Source organism: Vanellus vanellus (assembly GCF_965231255.1).
Source record: "Vanellus vanellus genome assembly, chromosome: 10".
Classification (NCBI taxonomy): Eukaryota; Metazoa; Chordata; class Aves; order Charadriiformes; family Charadriidae; genus Vanellus; species Vanellus vanellus.
The window spans coordinates 12,276,120-12,298,287 of NC_138915.1; the positions used below are offsets into that span (position 1 = coordinate 12,276,120).

The window sequence follows — 22,168 nt, forward strand, 5'->3', positions numbered from 1 at the left end:
CCATGCTGTATTGTCCTTCCCGAGTCCGTAAGTGCAAACATAGCAAACCATTCATCCACATACTCTCACATTCCATTTTTGGGGTGTTCTCTGTGCTAGAAAACTGAGCCGTGGCTGGCAACGTAACCACTTGGGCAAGTATTGAAAACAGATTTTTTTTTTTCTTACAGTGCAGGTAAATAGAACTGGTTCCAATGCTTAAAATGAGACTTAAGCATGTATTTAACTTCATTCAAGCAGCTCCTAGCACCTTCCGCAACAGAACTATCCAAAGTAGAAAATTAGCCCTTCATTGCCATATAAAATTGAAGGTAAACTATATGAAGAAGGTTTGGTGGAAATGCAGTTGTTTTGGGCTGCTTGGCACAGCCAGGCATGTCTTGTACACACCTACATGGAAGGTGTGAGTGGCTTCTGGCTTTTGCTACTGTTCTGACCCTCTTTCTGAATTCCCGTGCTGCCTCATTTTCTGGTCATCTTTTCTCTAGCTGCTCCTTTGGTGTGTGATCTCTGCAGCTCATGGTCTCACCAGATCTAATGAAGATGGTAAAAAATGTTCTCAAGGAGAAAGAACAGTTCCTGCAGAGCCAGGAGGCACCTGCTGTAAAACTAAAGGGTCCTAGTTTGTGTGGGTATCCCTGGTCAAAAAATGCTAGTAGTGCAAATTCTGCCCAAACAAACCATTTATTGAAATCAGCGGTTGAATGAGAAAGTGTTGATGTCAATGAAATTTGTCAATGGTGGGGTGAGGAGGGGAGAGGGAAGCCGGAAATGTGGGTTTGGGTTTGGGTTTTTTTTTGCGTTTGGCTAGTGTTTGAAATTGCCTTAGAAAAAAATAATCAATTAAATCCTATTGTATAATATGCAAGTTTAAGTGAAATGAAAGGGAAAAGTTGAAAGGAAATCTGTTGAGGAGCTGCTAATTGAAGGAGTTTTGAATTTGCCTTGTAAGAAACATCCACATTTTAGCTGTCCTCGTTGTGATTTGGAAAGAGTCTCCCCTAACTGTTGGAATTTCCCACAGAACAGATGTTCAGCCTCTTAATTTGTGCTTCATCAGCAAATGCTTGAATTTCCAAGACTGCGTGTCCCTCCTGAGCTGGGGGGTGGCGGGAGCCAGAGGAGCCATCCCGAGTCAGCGCTCGTCTCGCCAGCGGTGGAGGATTGACCATGCCAGGAGGCTCCTGCAGCCTGCGTTAAGCGTGTGCCGCATTGGTGCGACACCTGCGCTTCCCTCGGTAGCCTCCTCGTTAAACAAGGCCCCAGCACGCTGGCAAAGTGCTCAACGTGCACAAAATCAACCCACGCACTGATATTTGCAAGGGCTTTGAGTGATGGGGAGGAAGATACAGGTAACCCGTGTCTGAAGGGTGCTCTGTGCCAGGCAGTGCTAGGGCCCAACAACGCTGTTGGTTTTTTCCCCCTGTGCCCGCCGTTAGCGAGTATCTTGCCAGAACAAAAGCTCAGGTGGGTGGACAAGGACTTGTCGTGTCTGGCTCTCACCTTCTGCCTGCGTGGCAGCTCACGTCCTCCTAGAGCTGTACTGAGCTCAAAAGCAAGGATCAGGCACAGCATCGAGGAAGACTGTAGGCCCGCAGCGTCGTGGGGTGGGCAGGGGAAGCTAAATGCAGTTGTGGTGTAACGCATGACCCAGCCTGGCCTCGTGCCCCTTCTCCTCTCCCAGTCAGCTGTGGCAGTGGGAGCCACATACACATCACTGCACGTACGTCACCTCCACGTGTTTCCATCCTTCTCCGCTGAGCTCCCTGTTCTTTCTGCATGGGGTTTCTGCTGGGGGTTCCCATCTCCCGTGTCCGTGTGCAGAAACCCCTGCTCCGCGGTAGCACTTGCACAGCTCACCTGCCCCCGTCACCCTGGGGCGCCCTCCGCTCGCTGTGAAATGCCGTTCAGATGGTGGGGTTTGGCTTTCAACCCAGCATCTCCTTCAGCGCTGGAAGGAGCGGCCTGAGGCCCTACAATGTTGGTGGCTATTGAGTGGGGAAATACAGAGGTCACGTTTGGCACGCAACAACGTCTTGTCCTGGTTTCTGCGGGCTGTGTGTGAAGTAAGCCTTCATTTATGGCTTTGGGGGCTCACACTGGCCGGTTGGGCCGGGCTGCCACGGCGCTGAGCCTCTGCTGGGCTGAATCCCGTGTGTGCCAGCCGTGAGGTGTCGTGTTGGGGAGACGTCACGACGAGCTGTATTTATACAGGCTGTTGCTTGGCAGTGCTGTTCCAAGGTGCATCAACATAATGAGATACATAAAAGGGGAAGGCAGTTAAATGTGCAATAACATCACAATAAAAGTAAAACTGAGCATTAATGAAAAATCTGAGCACGCTAAGCGCAGTACAGTCGAACACTCCCACTACCTTGGGCCTCGGTGCTCAAACTTAATAATAATTTCTGGCAGCGTCATTACCAGAATTAAATGAGGGCCTAACTGTCCAGAAAAAGATTTTTGGAAAAAATGGGTCTTGAGACTTTGCAAGTGGTTCTGCTGTGTGGGTGTCCCTGAGGCAGCAGAGGGGGAGCTGGGAGCTGCTGCGCGGGGAGGGCGGTGACGGAGAGTACGGGGTGAGGAGGAGGAGGAGGAAGCGATGGGTGGAAGAAGAACCAGCGCGGTCATTTTGGAGGTGGAGTTATGCCCTTGCTGAAAGGTGCTGACGTACCTGGGGAGCTGCTGGAGGTGCTGCGAACATGGGGTGAGGGTTTGTATGTGTATGTACGTGCTTGGCTCTGACCCCATGCCGCGACTTCTCCAGGGCCAGCAGCGCTGCAGGGGACGCTGCTGCCTTTGGTCCCTGGGGGGTGTCTCTGGGACTTCAAATACAGGACCCCAGAAATACTGCCTGCTGGCTAATATGGATGAACTGCTGGGAAAAACTGAACTAAGCGGATTTCTGTCCTCCTAGTAAATAAAATCTCTCTTCTGTTCTCTCCTTCCCCTCTGTGCCCACCCTGGCAGGTGTTGGAGGCTTGCTTGCCGGTCGCCACGTGCTGACGCCATGGCGCTGAGGCTCCCGGGAACAGGGTCGCTCCCTCTCCTTAGCCTTGGAGTCCTAGTCCTGGTTTTGGCGCTCTCTGCTGATGCTGGGTAAGGTGGTGGGTGCTGAGGCTGTTGGCCAAGGCTGCGGTCCTCTTGCTGGGCTTAAATATCCCGGGGCCAGTACCTGTGTGAGGTAGTCCAGGGCAAAGCACTAAAAAGTGTCTCTGCTGTGTTTGACCCTCCCCTTGTCCCTGTCCCCGTCCCCATGCCTTTCACCCAGGGACTGTTCCGTCCCTCGTGGCTGAGCTGACTGATTACATTAGCATTATTTGAGGTGCTCTCACTAAGGACAGTTGTCAGCGTTTTTTTGCAACAAAACCAATTTTCAGATTTGGCCTCTGCACAATTCACTCTGGGCAAGGACTTGGCTCGGATGAGTTTTAACCTGGAAGAGGGACCCCTTCTTTCCCTGCCCCCCCCCCCCTTTTATTTTCTTTAATGCTCTCTTTTAAAGAAAAGAAAATGAAACTGCTTCAGCTGTTTGGCTGTTTGTGGTATAATGACCCACGAACAGCGCACCCTGACCCGCGGCAGCGCGGGGGGCTCCGGCCGGCCCTGGCTGGGCACGCTGCTCGCCCTCCCTCCGCCTGCGTCGGTGTCCCTGGGCGCGCCGGCTGCGGCTGTCCCAGCACAGAGAGCGCGGCCCCCAGCTCGCCTTCCCAAGCCCCTGGGAGCTGTCGGGAGAAGACGAAAGCCTGTTAGTCCGTGACAGGCTCTGCAGCCCTCCTCTGCACCCCGCCGGAGCCTCCGCTGAGGCTGGGTGAGCTCGGGGAGCCCTTGGAGGAAGGGTGGCAGAGACCCCCCCCGGCACAGCCTGCCATCCGCGGGGAGGGAGGAGCTCTGCGCAGAGGGAGAGACGTGCAAATAATACATGACTTCTCTAAAAAATTTAGGAAAGCCTTTAGAGTGCCAGGTACGGACACTGAAATGCTGTCAGCTGAGTTACGAGTCCAGCAGCGATCGAGGATTTTCATGCATGAAAAAACCCATCAGTGCTGCCCCTCCTGCTTTGCCCCCCCCCCCCCCCCCCCCCCATCTGCCTGCAGCCCTCTGCCCACCGGCGCGCTCCTGCCCTGTCCTGCCCTGTCCTGCCCGCGCCGCCTCGCCTGCTTGGATCTCGCTTTGCGCGAGATGCAAATGCATCCCCAGCACGCCTCGGGGTGTAAATGCTGACCCTCGTGTTGATGTGCCCCTGCCCGCCCTGGCACAGGCAGCCCTGGGCGCTGTCCTCTCGCCGTCCCCGCCAGCCCGCTGGGTCCCCATCCCCTTGCGAGGGGGTGTCAGCAGCCCCTGTGCCTGCAGCCCTGCCTCTGCCTTCCCCTCTGCCGCTGCCCTTTTGCTGCCCAGCGCGCGTTCGCTGCTGCCGCTGCCCCCTCACCGCCTGCCCCACCGGTATCGCTCTGGGCCGAGGGAGGATTTGTTTCCTAAATGGCGTACGAGGGGACCCTTGTTCGGAGGTTAGCGTGCTGATGTGGCAGCCAGCTCTCCAGAGGGCATGTGCACGGGGAGGGATGGCGAGGTAATGACTTTTCCTCAAGCCTATCCTAATTAAATTTGCTGTAAACCTCTGTCTTCTCTGCCTAAAGGCTTTTAATTATTTTAGAACCACGATCCCCATACCTCCTTGCAGTTCCTTAGCGTTCTTCACCGGGGCTTTGAGAGAGATAAATGAGGCTTGTTTTTATGCCTGGCTAAAGGGTAGCTTTAGCTTTATGTCAAGGTCAGGTGAGCCAGCCCAGACCTCGGCTGGACCGGGGCATTAGCCCAAATCAGGTGCCAGGCAGAGGTGCTGCCAGCTCTCCCCTGCCTGCACCTTTCCCTCACCCTGCCTGCGCCGCTCCTCCCCCGGCGCCTCCTGAGTGAATCCCATGCTGCTCACATTGAAGTCGGAGCCTCAAATGTCAGGCTAAGTAAAACGGCTTTGAAATTTGTAAACTCATTTTCCCCATCACCGCTGAGCCTCCACCAGGAGTTCCTTCACAAAAATCCGTCTTCTCACTCTTTATATTACGGGTAATTTTTAAAGATAGCTTATAAAACATTAATGAATGAGCTTTCATGAGCATGCCAGCTATTCATAAGTTATAGATGGTTATATACCCGTCAGCAGACACTGGTACAGATTGCTTTTAACCATGACATCTATTGAAAGCCGGTACAATTGAGACCTCGCTAATTACAATAGGCATTTGTTAAATTCCTCAAAATTCCACTTACCTGCAGGAAGTTCAGCTATTTCAAATGTTTCAAGTCCAGATGAAAAGCCAAAACCAATGTTTTGATTTGAACGTGAAGTCTTGAAGGCTGTGATGCAGTTCGTAACGTCAGCGGTGTTTCGATGTTTCGGACCTGCCAGGTTGCGTTAGGGCTGGGATGGGTGTTTTCCCGACCATGCCTCGCCCCCCCATAGCCTACGGGAACTGCGGTTTAAGCACTTTATTACCCTGGTTGGGTTCTTCTACGCTGAGCTTCTGGGCTTGACCACCGTTCCCTTGCTGGCAGGTATTGGTTTGCTAAAAACCAGAGGCCAAGTGGCCTTGTGAGAGGTGGGATCCCATCCCCGGAGCAGCAAACCTCAAACACTTGAAATGCAATTTCCCAGAGTGTTTGGTCATTGATGCCAATGTAAATTAATGTCAAAATTACCCAAAATGGAATATTTCAATTAGCTGCAGCACGCTGAATAGTATTGATTCAGCCTGACTTTCAAAATACCCATCCCCTGCTCTCAATTTTTTCTCTTGTGATAGAAAATGCTTTTTGCTTTTCTTTTATCTTGCAGAAGCTGCGTTTTCTGTTGGGATAACATTTTGACAGAAAACTCCAAGCCAGCTCTGCTACTTGTCACCCTATTGACCCTACACAGAGTATTTACAAATGGACCAGTAGTGCCAGGGGTAACTAGTCTAACCAGATGGGATGCAGCAGGATTAAGTTTTGAACTCTTTAAATTATATTCCTCTTTCTGGTTTTGTTTTTTGCCTTTTTTTTTTTTTTTTCCCCAATTACTTCCTGATGCATGCTTAAACCAGTGGCTGCACGCATCAACTGGAGCAAGAGAAAATGCGGCTGGGGAGAAGAAAACGGGCAGAAGTCTTGGAAAGCAACAATTTAGGAGCTTCTGTTCCCCCAGCTGTGGGGAGTGGGACCCTGCTTCAGGGGGTCATCGGTGCCCTCCCTGGTAATTGCCCCCACGTCTTGCACCACCAGTGTCTCTCTAGGTTGCTGCGTTCATGGTCTTCATCTGCGCAGTGCTCCCTGGTCACTTATCTCCCCAGTTAGTGGCCTGGGGCTGATTTGCCCGTCAGCGCTGCCCCCGTCCCTGGTGCCACCGCTGAAGTCCCCTCTGCTCCAGCAGCCTTTTCTCCCCCTGCCTGGCGGGGCTTCCTCAGCCGCCCTGCTGCCTGGCTCTGCCTCTTGGTCGTTTTTTGGCCTCGTTGCTGTCTCTTTTATTTCCTCTTCCATCATCCTTGCAATCTCTGCATCTCTATAGAGTTTTCTTTTGGTTTTCTGCTACTTAATCTTCTGCCTTTCCATTTGTTTTGGTCCTAACAGCTGTTTGTGCTGGGGAAAGCTGCGCTTGGAGCCACTGCACCGGTACTCTGTTGTCTGAAGTCTCTTTTCGAGCTAGCCGGTTTCAGGAGGATTCACAGGCTCCTTTTCTGTTGATTGAAAGGGAGACGCAAAATGCAAATGTATCATTTGAGCCCCTTGGGCTTGCAAAACTGCATTGAAGATTGTGTTTGGTGAGATGAGCTTTGTTTGAGAAATTTACTACTTATTTTATTCCACCTGGGGCAGAAAATGACCCGAGGAAATCATCTTATTTGGGGGCTTCCAGGCTTCTTGCGTTAAGCAGAGATAGGAATGTGAAAACTCATTTGGTTTTATAAACAGGGGAAGTTCAACAAACCGCAGAAATGGTTCATGAAGGGCTTTAATGATGGACTCGGGCTTCAAGCCTGCTTTACTGAATTCCTACTTTTCTGCCTCCCTTCCCTCTTCCCAGGAGCAGAGACCTTGGAAATGGCTCGATATGGTAAATAACTGGCGTCGCTTCTTCCGTGCTGCCTATAAGGAGATACTGGCACTTGAGTACCTGAGGTTGCCACAGCCTCTGTTCGTTAAATTCCCTTTGTTAGGGGCAAGTGAGGGGTGCTGGGGCAGGGGAAGGGTCCATGACAAAACAGGGCTCCTAAACAGTGCCACTGGCCCTGAGCAGGAAAAGGGGAGGGGGCAGGGGGGATGCCTCAGCTTCCACCGTGCGGGCTGCGGTGGCAGAGGCCCGAGGGGAGCGACTCGAGGTGCCCTGTGGGGAGTCCGGCAAGCACACCACCATCTCAGCAGGCCTTGCCCCATCCTGCAGTTCAGGGCTCACTGTGGCACGTGAGCCAATATGTCTTCGTTTCCAGTAACTGCTGAGAGTATGTAAAGAGTAGGTTTCCCTTCTGATGATGTTTTTTCCTCTTTTTTTTTTTTCCCCCTGCGTGCCAGGCTTTCTCAGAAGCATGTTTCAGACGTCGTCGATGACAGCAAAGATAACATCACCATTTTTACCCGCATCCTGGACAGGCTGTTGGATGGATATGACAACCGCCTGAGACCTGGACTTGGAGGTCAGTTGGGTGGAGAGATGATGTTTTCCACAGCTGTGTAGCTTTAGAAATGAGAGGCTGCACAGATGACTTTTTAATAAGTCTGGAGCTGTTGGGAGGAGAGGCTGGTTCAGTGCCAGAGTCAGTCTGTTGCTGGTTTCCCCATTTTGAGTCTGTCCTATCTTGTTTGATATTTTGTGAGATGAGAAGTGCAAGTCTCTGACTCCTGCAGTCTTCTATGACATTACATCGATAGGCCTGTAGATGGAGCAAATATGATTAAACTTATTTCTGCTACTTTTATAGGCATTACTGTTTCAGAAATGATGATACTGCCAGTTTGCAGGACCTTCAGCTCATGCTGGTGTTGCTTTTTAGTCAGTGGGCTTTGCTACAGAGCATCTATCTCGACACCTTCTCAGTTATTTCCTACGTACTGGTCACCTGGCAAGCTCTTCTCTGTGTGCCGGTCTGGGCCCTGGGCAGCGAGCCGGGCTCTGCTGGCTCCTGAGCTGTTTTTAACACTGCTGCCACCGTAGCTACTGCTGCTGAGTTTCTCTCCAACCTACAGATGTTTAAGGCACTTTAGAAAGCAAAGCCACAGGAGTCACCTTCCCTCCCGATGCTTATGGTATATGTTTAGCGGGATATAAGGAGGGAGAAGCAACAGGGAGATGTGTGGGGAAGATCTTGTTGAGATGAGGGAGATGTGAGCCTGCGTGGTTTCTTGGTGTGTTGTTGCTAAGGGGCATTGCTGTGGCAGAGAAGATGACCCATCTCAGGTACTGGTGACTGTGCGCCACTGGGGCCGCTGTGGTGATGCCCCTGCATTGCTCTGAGCTCTCCTGCTCAGCTGCTGGACCACGATTGCCACCCAAAGCTGGAGTCACCGTGTGCTTCCCCATTCCCTGAAGGTCCTGCTGCCAAGGGAGGTTGGGAATGAGTTTTCCTGAGCTCTTGCATGATGATGGGGGCTCCAGTGATATAATACTAGCCTGGAATTGCACTGTCCATTCCTCAGAGCAGCCTTGTTGTCTCTTCCACCTCTGTGCCGTGGCCTTCTGCCCTCCACCTGTCCAGGAGTACTTCAATCCCGAGCAGAGACCATGCAAAATCTGGGGCAGAAGGGTTTCTCCAGTGAGCATCCTCGCCCCTGCTGAGCTGCTGTGCTGCAGCGCCCAGACAGGAAAGGGTTACTGTGTCTGCATAAGCCATCCATCAGCTTTATTGCTTTTGTTGCTTGTTTCTTTCCCCCAGAATTAACTGCGGTCCCACTAATAGCTTTGCTTCCTCAAGTCTCCCCGATGGCTGTATTGATTTAACTGAAACGAGTTCTGAAAGGGGACTGAGGGGGCATTTATGTTCACCGTAGGCTTGGTTGCAGACAACCCCGTGCAAAGTATTAACAAGAGGACTCCCAGGAGCCCATTGCTGGGGAAGTTAAAACCTTTCTTGGAACATCTCTGCTCTGTTGCTTTAGATCCTTTAATAACGTGCTTAACATAATAAATTGCCTTTGCCTGAACCAGACAGTGCATGTTTGAAGACTGCGTTCACCTCTGATTTCTCCCTTATGGAGCACTCTCACGAACCCAGATGGGAGGCTTTGACAAGGGCTACTACAGGTTTTGGGGGCTCTTGGCTGGCAGTGAGTTGTGCTCAGTGTGTGTGTGTGTGAGGCAGCCTGGTGAGCCGCTTTGGGCTGGACCTGTTTTCCCCGAGTCTGGGCTTTTATTCCTTGGAGGTCTGCCAGGGCTGCTATCAGGAAGACCATTAGAGGGAAAGACCTTTCCCACTGCTGCTGGTGGCCGGAGAAGCAGCAATGGTCCTGCTGCAGACTTAGGGGTTAATCAAACTGCCTGGGGTGATAGTCGGGAGAGACGGGCTCCTGCTGTCCCAGGTTATGTGAGATCTGCGAAAGGGATTGCTTTGCTTCAAATTAGCAGCTGTGCTGCCGGGTGATTTGGTGACTTACAAGGTACGTTGGTTTTCCTGCGAGGCAGCACTGGGCAGTCCCTGTAGACCCAGCACTGGCTCTCCCCGTTTCCCTCAGGAATATCTTCCACTTGCTTTTCTGAAGATGTCGGGTGAGAGCATCCATTAGCACCGTGCGGTCTTGCTTTAGTGTCTGTGGGAAGGGCAGACGTGGTGGTATTGTGCCCAGGCACAGGCTAATGGAAAGATGGACTGGCCTAAATTGCGGGTAACCGGCAAGCAGGACACGCAGGCCCCCTTCTCGGCCTTGGTTTCCCTGCTCTGTATGAGACACATCCCCCTGAAAACGCTGGGTTGGGATGCGAAGGGCTGAGCGGAGCGCAGGGCTGCAGCACCTCTGGGGGGTGTGCGGGGCCGCGTGTGCCCCCGTGCCTCTCCCCCGTGTTCCGCAGAGCCGTTTCCTTGTGTGCCGGGAACCGAGCAACGTTTGTTTAGGCTTTGGGAAAAGACACTGTGTAAGCAACAGAGTGTTGATGTGGCGACTTCTCCCCTCGAAGATAGCCTCTTTGTATTTATTTTCTTATCCCCTCTGTTTTCACCATCTGCTGCCGCCCACTCTAATAGCTCCGATGCCAGAGCTCCTCTTCCTACCAGGCTGCTGCAGACACAAACTGAGGCAATTCAGTGCTGAGGCTGCTCAGGAGTGCCCGGCGAGGCAGAGCCAGGCTCCAGGAGAGGTGGCGCTGTGCCTTGCTGCTGCTCCTGCCCCCAGGAGGTGGCTGAGGACATCATCTCCAGCGAGGGGTCCTTGCAGTCTTGATGGCAAGTAGAGGTTTGTGAGCGTACTCCAGGCTAGCTTAGAAGAGGAAACAAATCATGTGAAGAGCGGCTGAAGGAGCTGGGACTGTTTAGTTTGAGGAAGAGGAGGCTGAGAGGAGACCTCATCACTCCCTACAACTATTTGAAAGGACACTGTACAGAGGTTGGTGCTGGTCTCTTCTCATAGGTAATTAATGACAAAACAAGAGGGAATGGCTTCAAGCTCCAACAGGGTAGGTTTAGACTGAACATTAGGAAAGAATTTTTCACAGAAAGAGTGGTCGGGCATTAGAATAGACTGCCCAGGGAGGTGGTTGAGTCACCATCCCTGGATGCGTTTAAGAGACGTTCAGATGTGGTGTTGGGGGATATGGTGTAGGGGAGAACTTTGTAGAGTAGGGTAGATGGTTGGACTTGATGATCCTAAGGGTCTTTTCCAACCTAGACAATTCTATGATTCTATGAAAGGTGTGGGGGGAAGGCGGCCGTCAGACCCCTCCTTCTGCAGGAACACCCCATAGCACCGGGGGCACGACCACTGGTGTCACAGAGAAGTCTTCTGTGGCTGGTAGGAGGTTGCTCCCGGTCTCTGCCAGGAGAGCTGGGGCTGGCTTGCTCTTAGGGACAGAGCTGAGTCTTTTGTTTGGCCCCACGACCACTGGAATACAGTCTGGACTTGGGGAAGGGGTAGCTGCATAAATAGATCACAATATAGGGCTCAGAGTGGGGGAGGAGAGGGAAGGAACTGTCAGCAGATAACCTGTGTTTCCCCTGGGAAAACACAGGGCAGATTGGTTATTAAGTCAGAAGAGGAACAGAAATGGACCCCGAGGGGATGGAGACATCTGTTGTCCCGGCTAGCCTTGTAGGATAAGAAAATCTCCCACTGAGAGAGTTTCTGTGGACAGTGTTGGCCTCCGCCCCTGGTCTGGAGCTGTGCAATCACGCAGATCCTCTGCCCAGCCCCGCGGGGGCTGCAGTGAGGACCATCTATTTATAGCTTTCAAATTCTCTCTGCTGGGGCTCCCTGCAGAGCTGGGAGTCTCTGTGTCGGGTGGTCGGGGGAAGCCTGCACTCTAGAAAACGGTTGGACTTTTCCAGGGGATGCCAAGGAGGAAAAGATTTTGCCCCAAGGAAGAGAAGGTGAGAATAGACTGTTCGGTTTTCTAAAAGATGGGCTGTAAACTTTCTAAGGTAAGTCAGTATCTCCAATTGCAATTAAAAAGCAATTTGTACCGCGTTAAGCAGCTAGGCCAGGATCTATCGATGTTATCCCTCTTGGATGCAGCATCACGTACAAGGTAGTTCATGGTATTTCCTCGAAGCTTCTACCACATGTCCCTGGAGCCCCTAAATATCTGACTTGCCCCGCGGAGGGAGCCGTGGCTGGCGAGCATCCCGCTCCTCTGTGTCCGCACGATGCGCTTCTGGACAGTCGAGGGTTAGGAGCCTACTGAAGTTTTCAGAGCCTGGGGTTTACTGGGACCAGCAAATACAGGCAACTGGATTAAAGCAATGCAACTCCCTAGGCCGAGACAGGCACTTGGTTCCTTTGGTTTCTTCTCCTTGGGGACAGGGCATGGCACCCTTTCCTTGCCCTCAGGGTTGGCAGCAAGTGGGTCTCATCCAGGCAGAGGGGAAACCCCAGTTTGTACCTTCACAACTGGGTATATCTGGAGAGTGAAAGCAACCCAGGCTCGTGGCTGCCTCCTCTTCCTCATCTCCACTGGGTTGCTCTTTGTGGCTTGGTGTCAGCGTCTCCCTGCCCGCGTTGGGCTCAGCACAGGCGCCCTTGGGCTCGAGCAGGTTTTGGTGCAGTCAGGCTCTGCCGCTCGTGGTAGGACTCAAATCAGGGATGCCCGACACGGGCCTACGGTGCCTTTTATCTGGCCTTACTATGTCAGCTCTGCCCTGCTAATGGTTTTGATCTGTAGCCACCTGTTAATATTTATCCTGCTGATGTATTCCCTTTATTCTTTTGTAAGTGAAGCGCACCTTGGTTGGATTTTTTTTTTTTTTTGTCTCTTCTTTCTGCGGTGCAGTGTTTCTTCCTGCTTTTTTAATGACGGTGTAGTTTGGCAGGATGGCTTCTGAGCAAGCGAGAAACGCCTGTATCCCTGTCTTGCCACCTGTGTTTCACTCATTCCAGTGCTGATGGCCAAGAGGTTTTGGACTTAGGTTCAGAGCAGCTCCCTTTAAGTTCATTAGCATCTCATTCCCGTGAGATGCTTAGTATGTTACACCTCAGTGCATCTGTCATTTTGTCCTGACCTCCTGCAGGTCTGTTATTATGTGAGCATTAAGGCAGAGGGGCTGAAATAGTCAGAATAATTAAATTATACAACTGCCTTCTCTGGAAAGTACAGTGCTTTTCAAGCTGAAAGAGTGAGAGCTTATCTGCCTGGCGAGATCCGAGAACAAATCTGTTTGCAGTGAGAGTAACCAATAATAGTAGTAGGAAGCGTTAAATTGTCCAGATTGAAGTTTAGAGAACTTTCATTTCCTAAAATCTGGATGAAATGTTGAAATTGTCCTTCCCTTCCGCAGGTAGGTTGCAAAGCCCTGGGGGAGGGACCCCCACAAGCTCTTCGGGTGCACGTCGCAGCGAGCAGCAGCTCAGCTTTCGGTGGCGGGCAGAGGGGTGGAGGCAGGTCTGTGCTCCGTCCCTTGGCAGAAGCGTCGGGTGCTGCCTGTTGCTTTGGGGACACCTGAGCTGTGGTGGCCGAGTCCCGCTGCAGTGTGTCCATCACAGCACATCACCTGTGCGTGATGAAGCTGCCTGCAGTTTGTCATAAACATTATCTGGATCTACTATTTGTGCAAGAGAAACATTAGATGACAAACCCAGTGGTCCTTTGTGGTTTGTTATGATTTCCAGAGTTTCAGGGCTGCGTTTAATCTGTGTTTCTGTCTTAACGTTCCACCTCTCCCAACTTCTCATCTCTTCTCTCTGATCTGACTTCATGCCTTGTATTGATTACTCCAGGGAGGAACTTGATCCTTTCTTAGAAAAAAAAAAATCTATGTCTTATTTCAGATTTTTGGTTTGGTCTGAGATTCCTTGATGAGTTTTAATTTGAAGCCAAGGCGTTGCCTGAACAGCGTTTTCTTCTATTTACCTTTCTGGGCATCGGGGACCCTGCTCTGTCTCGTCGAACTTCTGAAGTTAAGATCTATGAACAAATTAAAAAAAAAAATGTTGTCTTCCCCTCGGGTGCAGCTCTCCAAAGGCAGCTTTGCCATGGATTTGCGCAGCCCTGATGCTCTCCTCTCTCATGCAGAAATCCCAGTTGTGCCGCTGTTTAAACCCGCGGCGTACGGGGAGAGGGAGCTCTGTGTGAAAAGGCACGCACACATCAGAAGGCAAGTGAGCAATACAGGCTTGACAGCTATGCCTAAGGGTGAAAGTCTTCTCTTAAATAAGTTATGAATTTGCTTAGGGCAACGAGCCTGTACCAAAGCTCCAGGGATATCACAAACGCTCTGGAGGGGTCAGAAACCCATTGTGAAAAGAGATTCATAGCTTTCGGTGTGAGGCGGCACCGGGGCATCACCACGGCCTTTGGGGGCAGCTCGCAGCTGCCCGTGCCCCTGCCGTGCCGTGGCAGGGAGCCGACTGCCACGGTGGGGCCCAGCCCAGCCCAGCCCCCCTCTCCATGGGGCAGTCGTGTGGCCGAATTCGATCACCAGGGAGGGAGAAGGCTGTCCTTGGGCTGTGGGCTGCTGGGCTCTCCGGGGGGGGCTGCAACCAAGCCCCCGGGCTGCCAGGGTCGCTGAGGGGACGGTGTTCCTCAGGCTTCGGATGCCTTTTTTTAGGTGGTGCCTTCATTTGCTGGGTGTGGTTTCAGTGAGGACTCTGCCCCAAGCTGCTTCACCCCTCTGCGTACCCTCGCACGTAGGCAAGAAGTAAGATTTTTCCCAAAGGCTGAGAAATTTTTACCCCAGCAATTGGGGTTGAGCAGAGCCTCGGTGCTACATCAGACACCTGCGGTGAACCAGCGTGAACGTCAGATCCTGCCCGAGGGGAAGCTGGTGGGTACGTGTCGGAGATGGGATGACGCTGTTTCTTTATAATGACTTTGGAAGGCGGGAGCTGATGTTTGAGCGTGTTGAACATGTGTTAGATGGCTTTAAGAACATCGGTTGATGATGTTATAGATGGCTATAAACTGCTTGCAAGGATGTCTTTATTGATCTGTTGGACTATGGCAGCTATTCGTTTATTAGAATTTCCATTCGTTTGGTCCCCTGTAAAGGATTTATAATGTGTCTTTGATATGGATTGTGGAATGAGATTTTTTTATTATTATTTTTATTAGGTATTACAGAGTTTAAAAACAACTTTAATTGGTTTATTCTAGGAAGCTGGTGGTGAGACAACTGGTCAAATATTGAGGAAACAGCAGTTATTTTATTCGTTGAGCTAGAGGATAAAATGTTTGCAGCAGTTCGTGTACCTATACAGAGGCGCTGATTACGTCTGATGAGGCAAAGTCATTGATCGTGCGGGTGGTGAATTTCAGCCTGATTCCATCTGGAAGAAGTAATCAAATCACATCTACCTGGGTCCCCTGCCGTGGGGGGTTAATGCTGCTGGTTCAGACCTGTTAGCTTCTTAATGCCGTTTCAGCTATTTAGAGGTTATTGTTTGATTAAATAAAAATATTCATATGAAAAAAAAAAAGTGTTCGTGAGGCTTTGGAAGATGCATAGGGCTTTGGGGGTGAGTTGCTGCAAGACTATGAGGCTAAACTGTGCAGGGTCCCGTAACCAAATACTGGTAAAAGTCAGAGTGAAGTTCTCACCCTGTTGCAGCAAATGGCAAAACTCTCACTGAGGCTGATGGGGCAGGAATCTCCCGTAATGATTTCTTTGTCTGTGTGTACTAGCCTGTAGCTTACTTTAAAAATCTGCCTCTGAAGGACATACGGCTTATGTTTATTAAAAAAAAGAGACCATTGTGGAGTACTGGCAATTGTAAGCATAGAGTATAGCCTAAAGAGGGTTTTTAATCTGCAATTTTCATTGTGAGAAAAGGACACCCTGTTCACTTTACCTTCTGGAAGAACATAATTCAAATCAACGTGGGAACAACAGCCATGGAAAAAGCATATGATTCTGCTGGAAAATCCTATTGATGACCAAGTTCAGACTGAATCAGTGGATGGAATGATTCATGACTGGAGCGAAATAAATTGTGTCTGAAAATTCAAGACACTATTTCAACCTTGCAAAAGTCCTTTCAGAAACCTCTTTTTTGGAAGGATCGGTTCCGACACAAGAAACTTTGTCAAGGAAAGGATCTGATGACCATAAAAAAACCCCCAAACACAGCATTTTTAAATGGGAAGGTGGCAGAGGGTCTGCACAGAGCTTACTGCTCCCGTCTGAATTCTTGTCGAGGAAGCTGGTCGTATCCATACAGGCCAGATCAGATTTTTGCAGTCCTGTATTCCTATGTACTCACCTGAAGACGTGTCTTCTGGAGAGCTGTGAGTGTCACTTTAGCCAGTTAAGGCCACTGTCCTGCAAAAAACGAAGGCGCAAACTCTTTTTTTCCACGAGTTGCGTTTTCTGTGAAGGGTCTGTGCGCATGTGGGAATTTAATTACAGGTTTATGTGCTTGCAAGATTAGAGCTCTTCCCTTTGGAGAGATGCACCTGGTCTCGCCTGGGAACTTGAAAAAGCCTTTTCCTAGAAAAGGCCCCTGTCTGCTTGCACGAGGAAGGGTTAAAGAACAAAAGCATGAAATCTTCTTTCTTCTTTGCTGATCAATCTAGCCATCATTATGAGAGAAGCTTTCTCATAGCTTCTCTTTGTCATGTAACATTAATACCATTAAGTCCACTTTGGCAAGGAAAGCAACGTATAATTAATGTGCAAATCAGGAAAGTGGATGTGATTTTTATACAAAAGAGAAGGTCTTTAACTGCAGAAGGCCTTGTGTGGGCATGGCCCTGCTGCAGATGGGACCTTTCCTCTCCAGCCGGGCAGGAGTCCCTCCTCCAGCATCCCCCTCCCAGCCACGGCGTTGGGACCCGGAGGTCCCAGACTGGGCTGGTTCCCCTGTGTGCCCCTCTCTGTGCAGGTCCCAGTTTGCTGCCAGCCAGAAAAGGGACTGAATTGAGCAAATAAGGGGGGGAACCCGGTCGGGCGGGGGGGGAGGTTAGGAGTATGCAAGTGCCTCTCAATACCTGTGGAGCAAGTTGGCTGAGCCAGGTGACAGTGTCTTTAAGCCTCTGCCTCCATCCACTGTTGTTCGGGGTTTTTTTGGTTTTGTTTTTGTTTGTTTTTTTTTTTTTTAAAAAAAAACCTTTGCTCTATTAGAATTATTATTATTTTGATGCAGAATGTGTTAAAAAGGGAAAAGAAAAAAAAAATCAAACCCCATCCGGGCTGATTTGTTCCCAGAAAGATGTTTAATTTTGTATGTATAATTGAAAGGGGCTAAATATAGCTGTATTAATATTTATGGGCCTTATGTTGGAGTCAATACAAGAGTTGCTGTTCAAGGCAATTAAGCTTTACCTTTTCACATCTAGGATTTCAGGCTTTGGAGATGACATTAGTTGTGTGACCTGCATCCAAGAGAGAAAAAACTAAAAGCATGCCATTATCTGTCGAATATGATACCCTGTATTTAATGCTGTTTGCTGACAGGCAGTTTGTCTCCAGCAAGGGTCATCTCTCAAAAGTAGCGCCGCTGTCATAATAGGGGGGAAATCGGAGAAATCAGTGGGCTCAGAGGCTTGCGGGAGAACTGTCCCCGCAGCTGAAGCCGTGTTTTGGGAGGCACTGAGCGACTAGACTATCCCGTGGTATCACGAAGTGGGCATTGCCCTCCCCTGCTGCATCGGTAGCTGCTGGGGATGAGGGGAAAATTATTATGGCGACACTTCATGGGCGCCGTTCGTCTTCGTACCCCCTCCACCCTGGAGCTGGGGCATGGGAAACGCAACCCTCGGCTGGTAGGGGGCTGCTTGCACCCTGTTCCTGGGCTCGGGCTATCTGTGCCTGTCTGCAGGGCTAGTCACAACCTTCATGTCATTAAAGCACAGGGAGAGCAAATCCTCGTCCAGAGATCTGAGCTGCTGTAGGGAGTGTGTGCGCGGGGAATTAGGTCGAGGCTGTAACGATGAAAACAAGTCAGTTTGCGTTAATAACAAAGGCAAAATGATGATGCGCTTGATTTCTAAAGCACTGCCTTTCAAGAGAGGGGTATCACTGGGATAACGTGACAAGAGTCCTGGCAGCGGTTGAATCGCCCGGCATTGCCGCTTTTTGGAAGCTGCAGCTCCTCGCTGCTCCAGTTAACAAAGAAGCTGTTAGGCGCTGTAAAATCTCTCGCTGATAAGGACTGTCTGAATCCTGCCTTTCTACTAAATTTGATCAATGTGTCAGATTTTTTTCTTTCTTCTGTCTGGACTCTACTAACTGCCTTTGAGAAGGAGGAGTGTAGCAGGGAGCCGGGGGCAGGGCTGCTCCGCCGCCTCCTCGGCAAGCGAGGGGTTAACCTGCCCTCCCCAGGGCAGACTGCGGATGGGGGGTGTCTCGGGGTGGGCTTGGTGCTCATCCCTTCTGCCAGGACTCACGCACCCCACAAATTTTGAAGCTTTGCGTGGGTGCGTTTCGGTTCTTTCCCTGGTGCGGCGTATATTTTGGGAGCTGGACGCCTTTTAAGCCCCTTCAAAGAGCATTAGGGGAATGCGTTTTCCGATGGCTTTCATTAGCTTTTGCTGTTGGAGCACAATAGCTGCTTAAACAGGGAAGGAAAAGAGGAAATCAAATGGCCCACCCGTGGAGGTAGAAATGGTGGCCGTGCTCTCAGTGGCTGGAAATGTGTTTTCAACTCCAGACGGCCCTCCGGAGTTCAGCCCTGGGGACTCGCACCGGGCGGCGCTGACCCCAGCGGACCACTGTTACCCATTACGGATGACAACGTCCTTGCCAAAAGGCGTTGGCTTGGTGGCGAAGGATTGTTCCTTGGCGTGCCTGAGAGCGAGCCGGCGCAGGGCCGAGTCCCGCCTCGTCTCTGTTCCCGAGCAAGGGCAAGCCAAGCTGTATATTAAGGAACGAGGAAATTGCACCAGTTAAATTTGAAAAACTCATTTAGCTAAAGCGGCACAAGCCCCCATGAATATTTATCTGATGTTATGGAAGCATGTGGACTCCCACCTACTTTATTAAATTGATTTTCAATAAAAATGCCAGCGGAAGACGTTTGATTAATGGCTGGTGGGACGGTACAATTAATGTGAAGTTTGGAGTCAGCAAGAAGTGTCCCCTGAGCCCGTGTCTCCCTGCTGGCGGCTGGGCTAAGAAAATGTTTCTAAACTTCTCTGAGGTACAACAGCGATGTTTATCCATATGGTTTCCGCAATGGGGTGAACAGGAGCTGCTGTTTGGCTGGTGTCTGGCTGGCGCAGGGTTTTGCTGAGGGCCGATGTCCTGACCTTGAAGCCGCTGTGTGGCTTTTGCTCCCAGTGCTCAGCCTTTTCCTCGGTTTTCACACCCCTCCGAGCAGGCTGCACCCGAGAATTAAGCACAGAAGTAAGCTTCAGCGATCATGTGGGGTTTGAGCGAGGCTCCCTGGGCCTTTGCATTTAAACATGCCTGGGATTAGCTCCGTCAGCCTCCGGATCCGCTCAGCTCCTACCAATTTACCTGCTTGGGTTTGTCTCCTGAAGGAAGGCAATCCGAAGCTGTAAGGTTACAGCTCTATTAGAGAGCTCTGGCGCGGTTTCCCGCCGGGACCCCCGCCAGGGCCGTCGCCGCCTCTTTCCGATGCGCTGTCGGGAGCCCGGGTGGGAGATGCTGAGCGTGGTGCACGTGAGGGTTGTGGGCGCTGCGGTACCCGGGGCCCCGCTGAGCCTGGAAATCCCTGCGGGGTGCGGGGACCTCCCTTGCCCTGGAGGGCAGCGGGGCCGGGGGCTGCCCACGCAGCCTGAGATAGAAACTCTCCCCCAGGGGTCTCGCCAAAAATCATTGGAAGCTGCTGTGGGTGGGATGCTGCATCTCGCATTCTCTGCAGGGGGGTTCTGAGCCAGACGTAGGTGCTTCAGGTGTGATGGTGAGGCAAGGACCGCGCGGGAGCGGAGGCGGGCGGCGTGCCTTGGTGCGGCAGGGGAGGCAGCGTGTTGGGAAGGGGGGGGAGTCCGTCTCAGCATCCCCCAGCTCCGCACCCACGGAACCGAGAGAGGTACCGCAGCGCTGAGAACCGCTGCAAAGAGAGGTGCCCAGGTGGCACCAGATAATCGAGACGTGGGGCACAGTTCCTTCCCCCAGCCAGTGCGGGAGCCCCACGCGCGGGATCCTGCGCTGGGGAGCGGGATCGGGGCTCTGATGTCCCCCCCCCAGCCCGGAGGACGTGTGGTGCCCAGCGGGCTATGGCCAGGTGGCACAGGGAGAGCAGCCGGGGGCAGAGACGCTGCAGATGCTCCTGATGCTGCCCTCCGGGCCGGGCAGGCTCTTGTGGTGCTCTCTGTTTTGCGGTACTTTGGATTTTTCTCTGCGTGCAATTGTACGATGAGGCCCGTGACGGCTCTCTGCCTGCAGGAGAAGAGGGGGTCCCCCGGCAGCGCAGACAGCTTCAGCGGGTGCAGATATTTTCAGCGGGTGCTGAATTGGTTCCCCTGCTGCGCTTGCAATACCGGGGAGCTGGGCTGAGACTAGGCATAGGGGAGAGCGGTGGGAACAGAAAGGAATAAAATGAAAAAATTTAAAAAGCGAGCGGGTGCTGGCTAATATGTACGTGGCAGAAAAAGAGGGGAGAGTTCTGGTTGAAAACAGGAGCTGCGAAAAGGCAGATTGGCAGCCAGCATATTTCTGGAGACAGCTTTCTCCTCTGTAGGCTGTGAGTCGCCTGAGAAACGTGTCAATAAAGCACACTCGCAGGCACTGTCTCTAATAAATATATATTTAAGAGAGACATTTCTTCAAAACTTCTGCTAGGAGATGTCTAATTCTGAAGGGATGGCATGAAAAATGGCATCTCCAGTGGAAGCAGAGAGTTGCCATGGGAACCGGAACGCTTTGAACGCACGTCGCTAAAACAAGAAAACATTATCCCGGCAAAGGAAATTAAAAATTACATCTGGAGGCATCTGCCCTCTGCTTGTCTCTGATGGGAGTATCAGAGTATTATGCAGCTTATTGTAATTTGTGTAGTGGGCAGAACTGAAAATTCGGTATTTGTTGCCGAATTTTTGTGAGTAACTGTGATAAAACGCCTTCCTCTCCGCGGGACAGACAATGCTGGTGTCTGAACCGCGCCGGGGAGGGGATGATTTAGAGCCATAATGGAATTTTCTCTAAAGGGTTTTTGCTCACTTTGGGGATAAAACCACAGCCCGAGTGCACAAATAAACCTGTCTCGCTGTGTGTGGATCACCCCGCAGCTCCCGGGGTTTTTGCCAGCCGCGTTTGCCCGCAGGGACTCTGGTGGGAGGCGAGGGGAAGCCGGGGCAGAGGGGCTGCGATGGAGGGGCACGGCGCGCGTCCGGGGATTCATCTTGCACTTCGGACGCTCTCTGTCCGTCCTTGCAGGTTTGGGACAGCAAACACAGGAGGAGTTATTTTCGCGTGGCAGAGGGGGAGTCGCAGTCCGGGCTGTCCGATGCATTTCTCGGTGGGTCGGCAGCGGCGTGCGCAGAGGTGATGGGGGGAGCCAGGTGAGCCCGGGCGGCGAGGAGAGCTCGCCGCGGCGCACGGCAGGGCTCCGGCGTCAGAGGAGATGCTACACTGAGCCGTGCAAGGCAATGTGAATTAAATAAATGCAAGGCAATGTGAATTAAATAAATTCACGTGTATGATGTGTTGGCGTTGCCGCAAACTAAATGAGCAGCAAGCGCGCAGCCCGGTGCCCCGCGCGGGACGGGGCAGGGCCAGCTCGGGGCAGACCCCGCGCACAGCTCAGCGGTCGCGGGGCAAAGCCGGGGTCGGGCTGCGTGGGGAAGGGAAAGCGTTTGTCTGCGTTGCCCCGGGGGTGGTGGTGAAGGATGCCAGAAGTGTCACCGGAGGCACACCGTCGCAGGAGCTGATTAAGTTCTCCCGCTGAAGGAAATGCCAGCCAGGAGCTAATGGAGGAGATAAGGGAACCAGAGTGCAAATTGCCGTGTTGCTCCCTGCTAGGGTTTTCTTGTATCTCTGTCTCAGTACCTGGCGTTGGCCTCGGGGGACAGGCTTGAGAATTAAATGGACTCTTCCTCTCAGCTATACACCAAACCCCCGGAGCCGCTTTCTTTTTCTTTTTGTTTTTCTTTTTTTTTTGCACACTACAGTCCATCATGAGGTCTGGCAACCTGGAACAAGATAGAGCCAGAGACACCGGGAGGCAGCGCTGGGGTGAGAAGGCAGATGGGGAAACCGAGGCACAGCAGAGCTGCGTGGCACGCTCCGTGCCATAGTGCAGATTAGCACCAGTGGTGGGGTTGGAGCTCAGCCTGCGAACCCCGCACGCTTGATTGAGACGTCTTGTTTATTCTTTCTCCCTCTGCAATGACATAAAATTAATGCAAAACAGCATCTCCTTCATTTGGTTTTTCTTGCTATTTCCCTGCTTGCTTTCCGGCTTTCCAATCTTTCCGGTTGTCTTCTACGTATCAATGATTATCAGGTTAGAAATACAGTTTTGTATCGCACCCTTGTGCTTATCTTTTTTCCTGGGGATCTGCCTTGAGCTCTGATGAATTACAGAACTCGGTAATTGCTTTAAAATGCCAAGGATTTTACTGACACCGATCTGAAGTTTTTGCAGCTCCTCTTCAAGC

At 51.6% G+C, this 22,168-nt stretch overlaps 1 protein-coding gene across 1 annotated transcript in view; it reads left to right on the forward strand.

The window, feature by feature from the left end:
• Positions 1-3,010: 3,010 nt before the first annotated feature.
• LOC309675932 (gamma-aminobutyric acid receptor subunit alpha-3-like) overlaps positions 3,011-22,168 on the forward strand; it is a gene marked incomplete at both ends in the record, with an annotated part of 60,227 nt that continues 41,069 nt past the window's right edge. Inside the window, 2 exons of the mRNA XM_082488360.1 lie at positions 3,011-3,099; positions 7,546-7,667. Of these exons, the coding sequence (XP_082344486.1) occupies positions 3,011-3,099; positions 7,546-7,667 (211 nt within the window). The remainder of the gene's footprint in view (positions 3,100-7,545; positions 7,668-22,168) is intronic.